This window comes from Cervus canadensis, chromosome 15, assembly GCF_019320065.1.
Source record: "Cervus canadensis isolate Bull #8, Minnesota chromosome 15, ASM1932006v1, whole genome shotgun sequence".
NCBI classification, from domain to species: Eukaryota; Metazoa; Chordata; class Mammalia; order Artiodactyla; family Cervidae; genus Cervus; species Cervus canadensis.
Window position 1 is genome coordinate 21,742,963 of NC_057400.1, and position 17,828 is coordinate 21,760,790.

Consider the following 17,828-nt stretch of genomic DNA (forward strand, 5'->3'; position numbering starts at 1 on the left):
GAAATTTATAAAACCTATACTAACCTGTAAATGATTGACAATACTGAATCAGGAGTGGAAATTGTACTCTCATTTCTAAACAAACAAACAAGAAATGAGAATGTTTTAGAAAACAATTTACTTCCTTTCACAAAGAAAATAATGAAGGAATATCTGAAAGTTAAGCAGAGACAAAGGAACCAGAGAAGTGTAGGGGTTAAATGAGGAAATGTCTTCTCATGGAAGACAAGAGGAAAAAATGTTTCAAGGAGAAGCACAGCTATGATGAAGTCTGCTCAGATAACATTAAATACAAACTGACATGCCCTACCCAGATTTTTTTTTTCCCCTTGTTGAGCTTGACAAAGGCCATTTTCATGAGTTTCCACTTTTTATAGTAAACTAAATGACAGATGGATACACAAATTTTATTCAACTTTCCCAAGACATTAGTTATGAGGAAAGTAAGAATTAATGTGATAGCTGATGAGATGTGTATGACCAAAGGAGAATTTTGTATTTATGCTGGTAGTAACCTTTTTTAAGAAAGTGAAAGTTGAACATGCATAAATATTAATGAGAAGAAACCAGTGGGTTAGACTGAAAATACAGGAGAGAGAAAAGTTAGATTTTCTGTTTTTATACATTTTATGGCAGCAGGAATATTTTCAAAGACTGGATTCATATCTGAGAGTAATAAGCATCCCTGACAATTAAAATAATTATTTTTAAATAAGTTTACTTGAATTCTTAAATCTAAACTTGTATATGTACACACAAATATATAGTTTTATACAAAATAGTGACAGAGATGGACTAGATTATGGACATATATGAGCCCAGAATTTCACTACCATATAAGGACCCAGTCCTACTGTATAAGGATTACACATATCAAAGAAAGGATATGCATAAATTTTCATGGATAAAAATGCATCAATATTTAGAAAATTCACATATAAGTACACCAGGTAGCATGTCATTTAGTTTCTTATTTCTTTCATAGCACTTGTCATAGTTTTTAAGTATTTTGTTCATTACTGATTGAACTTTGGTTTTTATCCTCTCCCTCTTTTACCTCTAACAGAAACTTTGCCTTTTTTTTTGTTTGTTTTTAATAATCCAGGCATCCAGAACATAGTAAATTAAAATATGTGACTTGGTGAACTCTACTGCTGCTGGTTAGTAGCTTCAGTTGTGTCTGACTCTGTGTGACCCCACCAGGCTCCCCTGTCCCTGGGATTCTCCAGGCAAGAACACTGGAGTGGGTTGCCATTTCCTTCTCCAATGCATGAAAGTGAAAAGTGAACGTGAAGTTGCTTAGTCATGTCTGACTCTTTGTGACCCCAAGGACTGCAGCCTACCAGGCTCCTCCGTCCATGGGATTTTCCAGGCAAGAGTACTGGAGTGGGTTGCCATTTCCTTCTCCAGATGGTGAACTCTAGAAGATAGAAAAACTGATTTTACAATATTTGAGAGCACATAGTTGAGGCTCTGAAAAGGATACTGGCTCAGGAGAAAAAACAAAAGTTGCATCCTGACTGCCTTTTGGCAGTGTACCCTGGGGTAGGGTCCCAACTTCAGTCACCTAAGTTCTGCTTAAATGCTAGAAAAGATTTCATAGCAATGAATAGCAACTCATGATTCAAATATTGGCCTATGTATATAGTTTCTCTTTGCAAAATGCCAGCTCAGCATGATGGAAATGATGTTTCCTGGATCAATATAGGACTTCAGTCTGATATCTTTCAAAACATTTGAATATTTAAAAAAAAAAGATATGGAAATATTTCTATTTTCTTAGCTAATTGCAATCAGACCAACTCCAACCCCAGTTGAAAATATATATTTCCATTTGAGAACATATACACATACATATATATTCTCATTTGAGAATAAAAAGTTATTTAGAAAGAAGAAAAAAGAAGATATATCTATAACAAATTTATTGAATAACATTTTATTGAATGACTACTAGATACTAGATACCAGGTACTATATAGATTTTATATATATTATTTGATTCTGATTATATATATGTTTGAGTATACATGTACATTTGTGTGTATGTTTATATATATGAGAATGTGTATATACTGTGCATTTATGTGCATATATATGTGTAATATAGACAACTGCTATTAATTAATTAATAACCAATGAGGTGATGAATGCTACTGAACTCTTTAAAGAAGTCATTTACTTTTGACAGAAATGTAAAGGGCTGTACCACAGAAGTGCACCATATGCGCCTCTATGTAAAAGTCAGCACCATAGAGGTAGTTGTAACTATTATTGCCCAGTGGCTAGCAGGTCAAGAAATTGCTTCAGTTAGTAGAAAGTTCAAGGTGCAAAGGAAAAGCAAGAGAAGTGGATTGAATCATGAAATAGAGAGACATGGTGAGAAATTTAACCAGCAGAAAGGGACTAAATTAATAGGTATTAGGAGAGTAATTTTCACAAATCAGGTTGCATACAGAATTACCTGCTCATATTTTAAAACTACCTATACCTGAGCCACTATTATACTTCTTTTGGTGAAATAGAGCATAATAAACTTCCCCAGGTATAGTGGATTCAATTGTATGGCTCAAAAAGATTTGTCCAATTTTTAAACCCTAGTACCTGTGTTGTGACCTTATGTAGAAAGTGTCTTTGTAGATGTAATTAAGTTAAGGATCTTGAGATCATCCTGGAGTAAGAGTGGGCAATGACTGGTGTCCTTGTAGGAGAAAGAGACACAGAGAAGAATCTATGTGAAGACAAGACAGAAGATTAGAGTTATGCTGCCACAGTCAAGAAGAGTCAGGAGCCCACAGAAACTGGAAGAGGCAAGAAAGCACTCCCTTTAGGGGAGGCTCTGCTAACATCTTCTGTTTGACCACTTCCAATTTACTTTGATTCATGGACCTAGTATTCCAGGTTTCTATGAAATATTGCTCTTTACAGCATCAGACTTTACTTCCATCACCAGTCACATTCACAGCTGGGCACTGTTTATGCTTTGGCTCCGTTTATTCATTCTTTCTGGAGTTATTACTCTTCTCCAGTAGCATATTGGGCACCTACTGACCTGGGGAGTTCATCTTTCAGTGTCATATCTTTTTGCCTTTTCATACTGTTCATGAGGTTCTCAAGGCAAGAATATTGAAATGGTTTGCCATTCCCTCCTCCAGAGGGCACATTTTGTCAGAACTCTCCACCATGACCTGTCCATCTTCTGTGGCCCTACATGGCATGGCTCATAGTTTTATTGAGTTAGACAAGGCTGTGATACATGTGATCAGTTTGATTAGTCTTCTGTGATTGTGGTTTCCATTCTGTCTGCCCTCTGATGGAATAGGATAAGGATAAGAGGCTTATGGAAGCTTCCTGATGAGAGAGATTGACTGGGGGAAACTGGGTCTTGTTTTAATGGGCGGGGCCATGCTCAGTAAATCTTTAATCCAATTTTCTGTTGATGGGTGGGGTTGTGTTCCCTCCCTGTTGTTTGACCTGAGACCAAACTATGGTAGGGGTAATGAAGATAATGGCAACCTGCTTCAAAAGGTCTTGTGTACGCAATGTTGTGTTCAGTGAGCCTAACCCTGCAGCAGGCCTCTGTTGACCCACGCCTCTGCCAGAGACTCCTGGACACTCACAGGGACGTCTGTTAAAGTGCTGTACTCAATATGCCAGCAAATTTGGAAAACTCAGTAGTGGCCTTTTGGTCAATTTTCATTCCAATTCCAAAGAAAGGCAATGCTAAAGAATGTTCAAACTACCACACAATTGCACACCTCACATGCAAGCAAAATGATTCTCAAAATTCTCAAAGCCAGGGTTCAATAGTATGTGAACTGAGAACTTCGAGATATTCAAGCTGGATTTAGAAAAGGTAAAGGAACCAGAGATCAATTGCCAACATCCACTGGATCATTCAAAAAGCAACCCAAAAATTGTTAAACTAAATTTTGCAATAAACTATGCTATTTTTGACTATTAATTGTCCAAAGGGCAAAAATGCAAGTTTGTGTGAAATATTCTATTTAATCATGAAATACCCTTATATTTAATGCTACAATGTGGAGATGGGAATTATATTTCTTTGGATAATTGCTCCCATCATAAATTAGTTTTGCATATATAAACAGTCATTAAGTGTATGTTAAATAAAATCAGAACTATGGTGATGGAGAAGACTCTTGAGAGACCCTTGGACTGCAAGGAGATCCAACCAGCCCATCCTGAAGGAGATCAGTCCTTGGTGTTCATTGGAAGGACTGATGCTGGAGCTGAAACTCCAGTGCTTTGGCCACCTCATGCGAAGAGTTGACTCATTGGAAAAGACCCTGATGCTAGGAGGGATTGGGGGCAGGAGGAGAAGGGGATGACAGAGGATGAGATGGCTGGATGGCATCACCGACTCGATGGGCATGAGTTTGAGTAAATTCTGGGAGTTGGTGATGGACAGGGAGGCCTGGTGTGCTGCGATTCATGGGGTCGCAAAGAGTCGGACACTACTGAGTGACTGAACTGAACTGAAATAAAATCAAATATGAAAGTTGATTCCCTTAAGTCAATAGTTCCTAAAGTGTGGTCCCTGGAATAACAGCATAACCTACAGGATCAGAGGTTCTGGGAATGGGCTCTAGCCTTCTGTTTTTAATGAACCCTACAGAGATTTTGATTTATGCTCAAGATTGAAAACAGGTGCCTTAATGGTACTAGAATGTGAGTGATTATTTATACTTTTGGAAGGCACTAAAAATACTAATCCTTGGGTCCTACCCCAGAGATTCTTATTTAAGTACCCTGGGATGAGGCATGGGCAGATAATATTTAAGCTCCTCAGGCAATTCATTAACTGACAGCTAAAGTTGAGAACCAGTGCTAAGTCATGTCCTTAAAATGAGATTGACCATTTAGCTCCTTGACATACTTCTGAGACAAATTTCACAATTTTAACATTTCCTCTCTTATTTGTAGCATCAAATTACAGATTCTCCTTTCTACATAGGGAATCTGCTAAAACACTTAAAATATTATTTACATATTAAGAGAAAATCCTCAAGGGCCTTCATAATTATGTAAGTGTGTGGCCACATATAATCTGAACCCTAAACGTGCAATTAACTTGCAAAGGCAAATGCACGTAAAATTAATTAGGTTTGTAAAGAGGTGATAGTGAATCCCACTGAAAATTTGACCCCCCTTACAGTCCCATCAGCTCCAGAAGCATTTTTAGTCACAGATTTCTCATGTTTTTAAACTCAAATTTTAATATTCTTTTCAATATAAAGCAAACATTACTAAACATAACAGAGGTGGTTTATGGAACAGAGGTGTAAAAAGAAAAAGTGATTTCAGAATCTCCTAGTTGGATTAAATTTATAGGAACTTGGCTAACACCATCAGGAGAAGTGAAATATGATCAGTCCAAATTTTTAATGATGCTTAATAAAACTGGAAATTAGCTGAAACTATATTTATTTCTGGACTACAGTCAAGTATAGTGACTGCTTTTTTTTTTAATGCAGCAAATTAAACAATTTACATTTTTTTTTTGTCATTTTGTATTCAGTGCAGAGATAATTTCTGTTTTGAAAGAAATTTAGGCAATTCTCCCTAAACATTAAAAGTTTACGGAGAGCTTCTCTATTGATGCAGATTTTGAGTTAAAATGACAATCTGAGTGTTAAAAGTATGTTGCTAAAGAGAGGAACATGTTTGGAGAGAAACATGTTTCTTACACTATAAAAGGGAAATGGTACTGATACCAGCCCATATGGTTTACTGATACTCTCTAAAATTTCATATTTCGGAACTATGCTATTTGACAGATAAACTTCACATTGTTTGTATACCCTGTGGTGTGCTAGAGGCATCTTGCACCAACTTATAGAGCCAATTCTTAAATTTTCAAGGATTTTTGAGTCAGTTGTTAAGCACACAGGCAATGTTTTAAAACATAATGATAAATCATATAAACTTACAATTAAGTAACATTGAAAACAAGGGTAATTAATACAGTTTATAATTTTCTAGGTATTTTGCTTTTGAAGTTATTTATGCTGATTGTGTCTGTATCATGGAAATACTGCATATTGTTATGTACATGTTCTCCTCCACATTCAGAGAGTCATGTTGTCAAATTGATATTGGCCAGTGGAGTATTTACACCACAAAAATAAGCAAACACTGGTTTGGGGCTCCTCTCCACTAAAATATGTTAATTTACCAACACACAGATGAATAAAATTCCATACAGGTGTTTGTGCATTTAAATCAGATAGTTATGGATATGTATAATGGCATTAACTTCCCTAGTAGCTCAGTCTATAAAGAATCTGCCTGCAATGCAGGAGACCTGGGTTCAATTCTGGGTCAGGAAGATCCCTGGAGAAGGAAATGGCAATCCATTCCAGTAGTCTTGCCTGGAGAATCCCATGGACAGAGGAGTCTGGCAGGCTAGAGTCCATGGGGTTGCAAAAGTTGGATACGACTTAGTGACTAAACCACCATAATGCCTCCTATCTGCACCCTATCCTTGGCTTCCAAACCAAGTTCACTGAAATGGTTGAGTTTTAGTTTCAAGCATAGTTGGATTCATGGTCTGGTCCTGTTATTTATTCATTTTGTTATCTCACACATGTTATTCATGACTTAAAATTTTGATTCTCTTAACTGTAAAATGTGGAGAGTAATATACTTCCAGTAGATTTGTTGTAAAGATTCAGTAAGAAAATACGTGTCTGGACTCCTGACACTTTTTGTCCACTCACCTCATGAAAAGTTTGTTAGTTTGCTGGCATGATTATTTTCATTATTATTGAAATTTTAGGGATTCTTCTCTTTTGATTCAAATTACTAAAATAAAGAAAAAAATATTACACTAGATCCATTACTAAAAATAAGTCAGCTCAAAGTCCTGATCAAAATACTCTAAAGAGCTCATCACAAATTTCCTAGTCTGTTTTTCATGGCATTTCTTTTCTGACTTGGGATTCTAACTCCAGACTTTCTCTGTATTTAATGTTTTCGGGTTGCTCATTATCTTTCTGGGATACTCTGGATGGAGATGCTAAGAGAAGAAAAGCATTTAAGTTTTTCTAAAAAGTAGAGCCCTCTAGAAGCAGACCCAGTCACATGACTAGTCTGGACATTGGAAAGGAGAGAAAATACACTGCTCAATCCCCTTAACTGGCCAGCCCTCAGAAATTCTACATGTAAAATGTACAATTATATAATTCTCTATTTGTTTTTTTTTTTCTTTTAGTATCTCTACTGTCTTCTGTGGAAAGTCAATTGCCAATGATTAATACTTACTTTATCTAGATTTTTTTGAGAGGTTATAAACTCATATGTTTTATAGGGGCTTAGTGTGATATAAAAAAAATTTAAAAAGAAAAATTTTAAGTAAACAGTGAGTGCACATGCTAAACAGAACCATTTGAATTGAGGAGTTAGAAAAACATCTCCTTATTTCTCTACTGGTAGAACTACTAAAACGTGGAGTCAAAATATTAAAAATACATACCCAGCTGTATTCTATTTTAATAAATGTGCTACACATGTCTAATTTATGCTGTCCCATAGTAATTTAAAATATCCAAAGCCATGACTGAAATAAAGTGGAAGACTTAGAAAATCTGCTTCATTTCCTTATTGTGTTTTAGTACATAAATGATAATATGGCCTACTGATATATGGGTACAAATGGGTGTAATTAAATTTGCAACTTTATGTAATAATAGGAATTTTGCCCTTAAAAAATGCTTTCAACTAATAAAAATTTTGTCCTTCAAAATGATACAACTCTTTAGAAATGAAACAAATGGCTTATCAACTGTGTATTCTCAGCCTCTATGGTGTAATTGCTCCAAGAGTGTAACACATGCGTACAAACAAGAAGCATGCCCCCCTCAGTTACTCCACATGTCACTGGATGAGCTATTCTGTTTGAAAAATTTAATCATTATATACATAAGATTAATTTGAGAATGTCCTGTTAGCCTTATAATAATCACTTCCTACTAAAATCTGCAATGTTCGGATCCATCTATTTTAGCCAATGATATAGCTAGTGCCTCATGAATGGGATACATTCTGCAGTTATCATTAAAGTACACACTCAGGCCCAAAAGGCAGTAATAACAAGTAACATCTTCTGCCTTGTCGGCTTGTATTTATAAAGAAATAAACAGCCTTTTAATAAAGATGATATTGATAGAATCTTCTATTTGACACAGTCTCCAATAACAGCTTGAAAGCTCATAACTTACCACAAGATGCTATTTCGTCCGTTTGATCCCCACAGTCATCTTCCCGGTCACACAGCCATGCTCTGGGAATGCAGCGCCCGTTTCCACAAGAAAACTGGTCCACTTGGCATGTCCTGGCTAAGGTAATCAATTAATGCACACAGGATAAATTTAGAGATCTTTTGAATAATATCAAGGATAAAATAAATCAGGCAATAACTTTTATACATAAGATATTAAATTGCTCTATTAGATAAAATAATTTTAAATTAAATCTTTATTAAAATTTTGATAATGCCACCTTGTCTGCCTTTTCTAAAGTTCACTTGCTCTGCCCTTCAATGAAATGAATGCTAAGTGACAAGATATTCTGTAATCCTCACACATGTTCATAAATGAAGCTGTGAATTCATTATTTTACAATTTTTGTCTGGCACATGCTGATGAATATATGAATGAATTAAATTTCCTCTAACTTTTAATTAACAAAAATTTATTTTGCTTAGCCTTGGACAATAAGCCAAGAAACTTGCTGTAATGAAGGAGGCAGGATTTGGAGATATCAGGGCAACTGGTTTCTAATTATGGGGTCAAAATTGTCTTTGTCCTATAATGTTTTCAATGCATTTATTTTTGATCTATAAATGAGTTCAAGTATGGATCAAGAATGCAGAAAATATTTTCTAAAAATATATATTTAGCCTTACAATGGATTTTTTAAACTTACTTTTAAGTGCAGTGATACAGAAATGTATAACTTTTCAATCAAAGTATATTAATGAACTTTGCTTTGAGCTCTCTTAAGGGTTTCAAGGAACACACACAGGAAACCTTGCTTTCTAGCCAAGGGCAGTGGTTCAAAGTCATTCTGTAAAGTGGTTATGTTCTACAAGACGTTTGATTGCCTTTTTCTATTATAATCAGATCCACTTTTGAAAGCATGAAAGTCTAGATAGCTTCCTAATTCTTCTTCCAGGTCTTAGTTTGTCACATACTTATTTTTAAATGCTTGATTTTATTTTCCCTTTTGTCACTCTGAACTATAAATCTGTTTTCCTATATTATCAGTACACCAGAATTCCTTTTAATTAGACAAAAGGAAGGAGTGGGGAAATTGGAAAGGAGACACTCAGACCTATTAACATTTGTGTTAGATGAAAATTTGACAGTTGAAGAACAATTACAGTCCGAGTTTCTGTGGCTATGACCGGAGAACATTTTTGGTTTATAGACATCCCCTTGTTTCCTGAGCATGAGCAACAGACTGGTGTGTTCCTATTTCATCAGAACAACCTGTGAACTTTAATACTAATGGCTTGTATAAAATAAAGTGCAGTTCAAAGTCATCCAAACACACTACAATGGGTTTTCATAATTCAGAGCTTCAGAAGTCATTTAAAATACTTTCTGGAAAGTCATACACTAGTCATTTTCTTTAAGAAAACTGCACTTGCTCTGTAAAGATGTATATCCATTATTGGTGAATATTTAGAAGATTACTTGAGAGAAAACAAATGAAACATTCTGATTTGATTTCTTAGATTGGATATAGTATTGCTATTCTCAGTGTCTCTAATTAGAAAGACCGAGAAAAGTGTTGCACTGTATTTGGCTTTGATTATGTGGATAAGGGTGCTGAATCTAAAATACATTATGCCGTATATGATTTTTCCTTTTTGACAAGTAAGCTGTTTTAGATTAATAGACGTTAAATAGCACGACAAAGTATGATTCTGAAGTTTTCAATGTTCAAAGTTTAAAGTAAGATTTAATATTCCTACATTATTTTGTTAACCTTATGAATTTTCTGCAAAATTACTCCAACATTTAGAGTAAATCAACAATGTTCCTAGTGTCAACTACAAATTGGCACTTGCCATCTACCTCTACAAGGATTATTCATATGCTGCTGCAGCTGCTGACCTTCAAGACCCCATGAAAGGAGTTCAGGGTAGAGATCAGAAACAGGGCCCTCTGTACTCAGGGGAAAACTGGCAGAATAGGTATTCAGATGGTTAGACATTTTCAGGAGCCAATTTTATGAATCCAACTCTTGTATCTCCTCATATCTAGAAAACCACTAAAATCCTTCATGATGATGACTGCTTCTCTTGACTAGTAAAAGCTTCATGAGACTAGTAGAAACATTTTGGAAAAAATATGTGCTTGATTACATGTACTCTCCCTTCACCAAAATCACCTATATACTGATCTTCCCCCTTTGCCTCTTTGGAGCAGTTTCTCAGAGCAGTCCTCATTTTGCCCCAAATAAAACTTAAGTTGCAACTCTCACATTGTGCATTTTTTAAGTCAACACTAGGTAGTTTTTAATAAAACCGCATTTGCATTAGCCTAAAGAAGTGTGAAGATGTTGGCACTAGTTAACTTGGTGGGAAGAGGAAGGCACAGAGCTGTGAGACATATTATCAGCTTTCTTCCTTTGAAGAAAAAAAGATATTATCACATATTTTCATCTCCATTAAATCTTCTAATTGACCCATAATGAGATTATATTATAATCTCCAATACAGTGTTTTTCCTTTTAATTCTCTTGTGTCACTCTCCCAGTCATTCATGTTTAATTCTAACCAGTTTTCTCCAGTTCTCTTCTTTCACCAGTACTGCTCTAATGATTAGAGAGGAGAATGAGAAAGGACTCCTAGATGCCTATCTCACATCACGTAGGATACTCTCACATTGTGATGGGAATTTGTGTATCCTCATTAACTAGGAAACCTGAACAACTGTTATGACTCTTTATTTCAAAGAATAATTACTGGCTTATGATAAAAGGACACTATGCCCTGAAAATATATGAATTCATTGTCTTTTCTAATCATGGAGAAAATAATCTCCTTAGTCTACCAGGCAAATTTAACAGATTTTGAGATAAGAAAAATGCTTCATTCCATAAATCTACAACTACTGTCTATATGATATAATCAGATTGACTAAATTATCACCTTTTAATCAGTAGATCTGCATCAAGAAGACACAACCTTGACTTTCTCAGTTCTTGTCTCCATCAATTCTAAATTAGTCTGGAGGTGAGATTGGTAGAGCAGCCCCTGAGGACTCTAATTTTGTAGCAAATTCTGCTCTAATGAAGAGGAAATTTACACCTCCTCAGTGGAACTGTTTATTTAGCAGTGAATCAGAAATTCACTGTCAAAATGTGAATTTTTTCTACCCATCACTAAGGATGTTTCCCCTGCGGTCATGTAGCAGTGAGAAATCCCACAGTGCACAGGAGCAGCAAGGAGCCGGAGGAGGACAGAGCTTGATACCTTGTTCCTAAACTTTACCTGCACTGTATCAAAGCATTCTATTTAAACAAAATCTATGTCATATGTAAATATACTCTTCAATATCTTGCAAAAAAAAAATTCTGATTTTTAAAAATATATCAGGTTTCCTTAATGCAATCCTATTTGTCTAGTTTGAATTTAGTTAAAATTTGTGGGGGATATGAGAACAAATATTATGTAATTGAACCAGAGCTCTCTGCTGTGGGAAAAAGCTGGTCTGACATTGCCTGGCTAGATGGCATCACCGACTCGATGGACATGAGTTTGAGTAAACTCCGGGAGTTGGTGATGGACAGGGAGGCCTGGCGTGCTGTGAGTCATGGGGTCGCAAGGAGTCGGACGCGACTGAGCGACTGAACTGAACTGAACTGAACTGAACTGACATTGTCTAGGCTCGAAGCCAAGGATCATCATGGTTACTACAGGGAAACATTTTTTTTTTTTTTTAATCTAACTACTTCTCATCTTTGGCCTCTAGGTCTCCCTCAAAAGCACACAAAACTATGGTTTATTGTTGGTGATGAAAAGCAACTCCCAAGCCCTGCCTATCAGCTCTGTTCTGCCCGCTTTGTGTACCCCTTTTTGCTTCCAGGCTCTCTCTCCGACCACCCCCTACCCTCTAAGGACTTCACTCTCCACAATCTATGCTCCCCAATCACTCATTTATTTTTTCAGGCAAATATTTCCATCACTTAGAAAAGTATAGGAAATATCATTAACATCTGTTTGTCTTCTTACAGAACTATCAAATCTTAATTTTTTCTATATTTGCTACAGATTTTAATTTAAATAAAAGTATTATACTTACATTTGAAGTCCCCTATGTAATCTTTCCCAATAACATTTCCCTTTCTCTTTCATAGAGGTAATTGTTATCCTTAGTTTTTTTTTTTAATCTCTATATTTTATTCCATTTTTATATATTTGTTAATCAACAAGCACATATAGAACATTTTTGTATTTTTATATTTCATGTGAATGGCACTAAATTGCTTATTGTTACAAGATTTTGAGTTAACACTGCTTTTTGAAATTCCTGTTGATATTTGAGTTCTAATTTTTCATTTTAATTGTGAATACCACATGGTCTTATCAGATTATATTTTCTAATTAAATGATTTAAACTGTTATTTAGACATTTTTCTAATTTATTTATTTAATTTTGGTAAGGCTTAGTTTAGACAACCCCTCCTGTAGTAGGCTTTCCAGGAGAGCCAAAGATTAATTAGTAGTCCTTTTTGCGCTCCCATTTGAGGGTCAACTTAGTTCTATGGGAATGAACTGTTTGAATGTCTTTCTCTTCATCTTATCTCATAACTTCTTAAAGAAATTACTGTGTATTTTTCCTCATTCTATCTTCAATGCCATGATAGATATTTATTGAATTAGTAGATCCAGTGAGGAGAAATCCCAAAGAAAAATAATAAGAAATTGGTTTGTTATAGGAAAGAATTTTCGTTTAGATATAGTCACACTGCTAAAGGCTACAAGATAATGGATTTAATTACAAAATAATCCCCATACGAGTAATATTTTATCTAGGATACATATCCATGCATACATCTATATCTAGAAATGTAGAGAAATAACTCAACCAGGAAAATCATTTAATGAATTTGCTATATTTTTCCAAGATAGTGAGCTGTATGACCTATTCATTTTGGTAAAACAAAATGGAAATACATTGTAACATGACAGCATAGTTTTCAAAGCTAAAAGCCATATTTATTTTTCTCTTTGTATTTTTTTTTTCAATCAGAAAGACATAAGGTGACCATAATAGCTATCATAAATATGACATGAAGACCTAACAGTGAGTAGCAGACTTCAGCTGCTGTCACTTAAAATAGCACTTGAGGTGCAAGCAAGTGGCATTCTACTTTCTAGTGAACTGAGGCCTGGATTGTCTTAGAAATCTTACTAATTAGGATTAATTTTTTTATTTGCTCTTATACATAACATTTTCACTTTTTCTAGAAAGTGAAAGAAACATCATGTAGAAACAAGCAAATTTTTAAAAACCAAATAGAAATGAAGAAGACATGGTATTATGAATTGAGACAGCAATGCCTGTTAATTTAAGGTGAAAGCAGATCTATCTGTTTAGGATGTAATACTATATAGTCCCTGAGTTGAATCTTAATCTAAAATAATAATAATTGCACTAATTTAGAAAGATGCTTCATTGTAAATTGCAGTCATATCCTAAGAGCAACCTGGGAAACATTAACTTGACCATGTCTGTAATTCTAGCTAATCCTCAAGATAATATAGTTTGGTAAAAAAGAAAAAAAAACAGCAACGGCCCTGGAGAGAGATGAAGTGAGTTTTCCTAAATCCTCACCAATCATATGAGTTAAGGCAAATCTCTTTTTCGACCTCATCTATGAAAAGAATGAACTTGAAGGCAGGAGCCTAGGCCCATCTGGTCTCTAAAGGTCCCTTTTTGTTAGATAGTCTTTGGCAAAACACCCTTATGAAAGACACAGAATATCTTGAAAATAATCAGTTGCTCTAAAACAGTAGACCGAGCTTTTAATCAAGGGACAGGAGAATGACTAGCCCATGGATCCTCAGTAAATATGTCACCATGGGGAAAAAAAAAAATAATATAAAATGGAAGCTAGGACTACGGAATGGTGACTGTTTCATTCTTGTTGCTGTTATTTAGTACATGGTGCAAAGCTCTGGAAAATTTATACTTCTACAGAGTTGAAAGTAATAAATGTGGAAATTGAGGTACAGGGAGGCACAAGTCTTTCCAAGAATGCCAGCTTCAAAATCCAGAGTACAAACCAGGCTTCTTGACCTCTTGGTCTTTTCGCTATGTGGTGCCTTTGCAGCTTTCGCTAATACATTGTAATAATTTGTATTTAGTATGGCTTATTTTGGCAAAGAGAAAAGGTGAGGTGGTTGATAGATTTTAACAGCATATGTAATGATTAAAATAATACTGATCATATTAATAAGAGTCACTAAATATATGACTTTTTGTCATTGTTTATTTATTTATTTTTTTGTCATTGTTTAAAGAGAAGCACTAGGCAGCTGCTAGTCAGGATCATTTTTCAACACTTATCTGATTAAGAATGATCGTTTTGGCCCTCAGCTGCGATGTGTACCATGAGCGGTATATTCCCATTCAATGAAAATCTAGCTAAGGATTCAAAGATTTATTACAATACAATAAATTATATGGAAATATAAACAGGCTTAGTGGACTTGGGATTTTATTTAAAAAAAAAAACAAAACACATGAATAGTGTGCCAGGAACAGAAACCTATTTACAGAGATATTCTACAGAAGACATAAAGACATATTCTACAGAAGAAATAAAAGCATATAAATTATTGTTTCAAAGTTAAAAAAAAATAATAATTCTCCTTGTGAGATAGCCTAAATCATAGTATACTCACAAACCTCTCCCTCCAATTGCCAAGTAAAATTTAGCAGGGACAAGTTTTATCCAAGTGGTGTATTGACAGTCAACCTGCATGGATAATACGCCAAATTCCTTTGAAAAGCAGAGTGATACCCAAAGAATAAGTAAAAGATAATTTGTATCCTAGCCTTTGAGGCATCGAACTCTAAATTCATTTGCTCCTGCAATAATCAGATCATCAGCACTAGGAAAGTTCAGTTTAATTTCAGGCATCTTTATGAAGACAAAGTATGGAAGAGATTTACGTATACATCCAAGCAAACCTTTACCTGAACATGTTTGATTGGATTCATCTTCATTGCTCCCACAATCATTAGCTCCATCACAAAGCCATCTCTTGGGGATACAGCGATTATTCTTGCATTTAAACTGATCATCAGGACAGCTATGATTGTCTGGGGTGGGAAGGGGGAGGAGAGGAGAAGCAAATTTAATAATTTCAAACTAGATAAAATTATGATTATTTTAAGGGAAAGATATGGAAAGTGTATGGTAATCATATTATAGTACAATTGATCTATATCTTCTGTCATTCAATATCTCCTATTTTATACCAAATAATAATATACTAGACTGTGTTAAAATGTAGTAGTTGTATATAAAAGATCAAGGAATTCAAGTTCATATACAAGGAAATATATTCATTTTTCAAGTCTTCAGTAAAACCAACTAATATCAGTGTCTCTTTTCTCACCCTTAATCACAATAGGTGATTTAGCTTCAGATTTTTTTACCAAAAACATAGAGTTAACCTCAAATGCTAATGTGGAACATAACAAGTATGTATGAAATAACTTAATCATATATCAAAAATACTTTTTAAAAAAATCATACATCTACACAAGTACTTCTTGAAACATTAAATAAGCTTGATTGTGTTATGTTTTGCTCAATGTTTCCTGGGGCTAGAAGGAAAATTCTAAAGAGAAAAATGCATTACTTGGTACCTGGAGTTGGTGCTAAATAGGAGATTCTGAGTAATTTTAATAATGAAAATAATCATCATGAGTGTTTTCCCCTAATACAAACAAATAAATGTGAAGCCACAAAATATACTGAGGACATGACCAAGCCTCTAAGGGAAGCTGACCACAGCTAAGGATTAAACATCTAATATCCAAGCACAGCAGGAGGCCATTTAATGTTTACCTCCTGTGATCTTTTCCCCTGCATTCTGGAGTCTAAATTCCTAACTGATTTGGCATGCTCTTCAGTATCTGTTTCATAATTTCAACATTCTTTCTGAAGTAATTTTCCTTGTGCCCTGTAGTTGCACTTCTGTATGATAAAAATATATGTTGGTATTAGTTTTATTTAGAATTTGAAAAAATAGGCAATTTTTATCATACTGTTGCATAGCAAATGTATTCCTTTCTAGTCAGTTTCTACAAAACACTATTTATTTAAAGTAGTCATAGTGATGAAGCAGTTTTTATCACTTTTCAGAAGTTCTCTTTTGTGCATAGGAAATAAATGTGAGGAAAAGGCCTTCTGTTTTCTGGTATTTACGTGTGATTAACATTTTCTATTCACTTTAGGGACTTTAACAAGAATAGCTGCTCAGGAGGATAAAAGTCATCCAGTATATTAGAGGGTCAACATTTTCAAGTACTAACATTATGCATAAGCACTTCAGTGAAGCTTGATCAGAAACCTTTGCTATTTTCACCGTTATAAAAGGGAGGTTGAAAAGGAGGACCAAATACAATCCATTTGTCTTGTGATTTGGAGTTGAGAAGTAAAATGATAACAGAATTCAAGGTTGAAGCTTATGAGTACTTGCAATCTAAAATAAACTCCTGACATTAATTATGCAGTGCTGATATATTAACTACAGGACCCCAGGAATATAATGCTGCTTAGAATCATTGCAATGTTTAAAGAAGACACCATATTACTGGAAGGTGATCAGAGATGTTTAATTTTACTTTGCCCCTCTGATTGAATCATTCATTCACCCATGTGCTAGCTACTGTGCTAGACACTGAGACCACAAAGATGCTACAAATTAATGTGTCCTCTTATATTCACCTATTAGATGCATCAAATAAATAAGCATATAGTTGCAATATGGTTTGGCAACTACCATAATAAAACAATATCCAAGAAACATTTAACTCAAACTGGGCTGCACTGAGAAAAGAGATGGCTAGCATACAAAAAAAGACTTCCCTGTGGAGATGGTGGTAAACTATGGTGAAATTCATAACTGGGAACAGAGACTGCAATGTTACAGAAGACAAAAAGAGAAGGAAAAGGAAATTTTTAGAGATTTATAAGTAGTTCAACTTGATAAAGACAAAGAGGGTAAGTAGAAACATGATAGACATTTAAAGCCAAAAATGTAAACGTCAGACATAACATGAAGTACTTTATATGAGAGTCAATGGATTTTAGAATTTAACTTGCTGATTATCCAGTTATTGAAGTAACAAGATTACATTGCTATTAATCTGGAAGAAGTATGGTGAGTGGGCTTTAGTTAAGGGAAGACTAGTGAAAGACTAGAATTAAATATGGACTATATAAAATTGGAGAAGGAAACGGCCACCCACTCCAGTATTCTTGACTGGAGAATCCCATGGACAGAGGAGCCCAGCAGGCTACAGTCCATGGGGTCACAAGAGTCGGACACGACTTAGCGACTAAACCACCGCCAACCATACATAAAATAGAAGATGCTAGGAAAAGCCCATTATGTAGGCTTGGATGAGGGGATAAATAAGTGCTAAAAATAATGAACAATACAGAATAGGAATTTTAATACTACAATTAACAGTGAAAATGTAATGTCCCTTATACTCTCGGAGGAAATTAGCTTGTGAGTTGGTGAAAAAAAAAAATCACACAGAACA

The 17,828-nt window shown here is 34.9% G+C and overlaps 1 protein-coding gene across 1 annotated transcript in view; it reads right to left on the reverse strand.

Annotated features, from left to right (window-relative positions):
• LRP1B (LDL receptor related protein 1B) overlaps positions 1 to 17,828 on the reverse strand; it is a 2,049,143-nt gene that overhangs the window by 818,969 nt on the left and 1,212,346 nt on the right. The window contains exons 17-18 of the mRNA XM_043488135.1: positions 15,243 to 15,368; positions 8,244 to 8,360 (exon numbers count right to left, since the gene is read on the reverse strand). Coding sequence (XP_043344070.1) covers positions 8,244 to 8,360; positions 15,243 to 15,368 — 243 coding nt within the window. The remainder of the gene's footprint in view (positions 1 to 8,243; positions 8,361 to 15,242; positions 15,369 to 17,828) is intronic.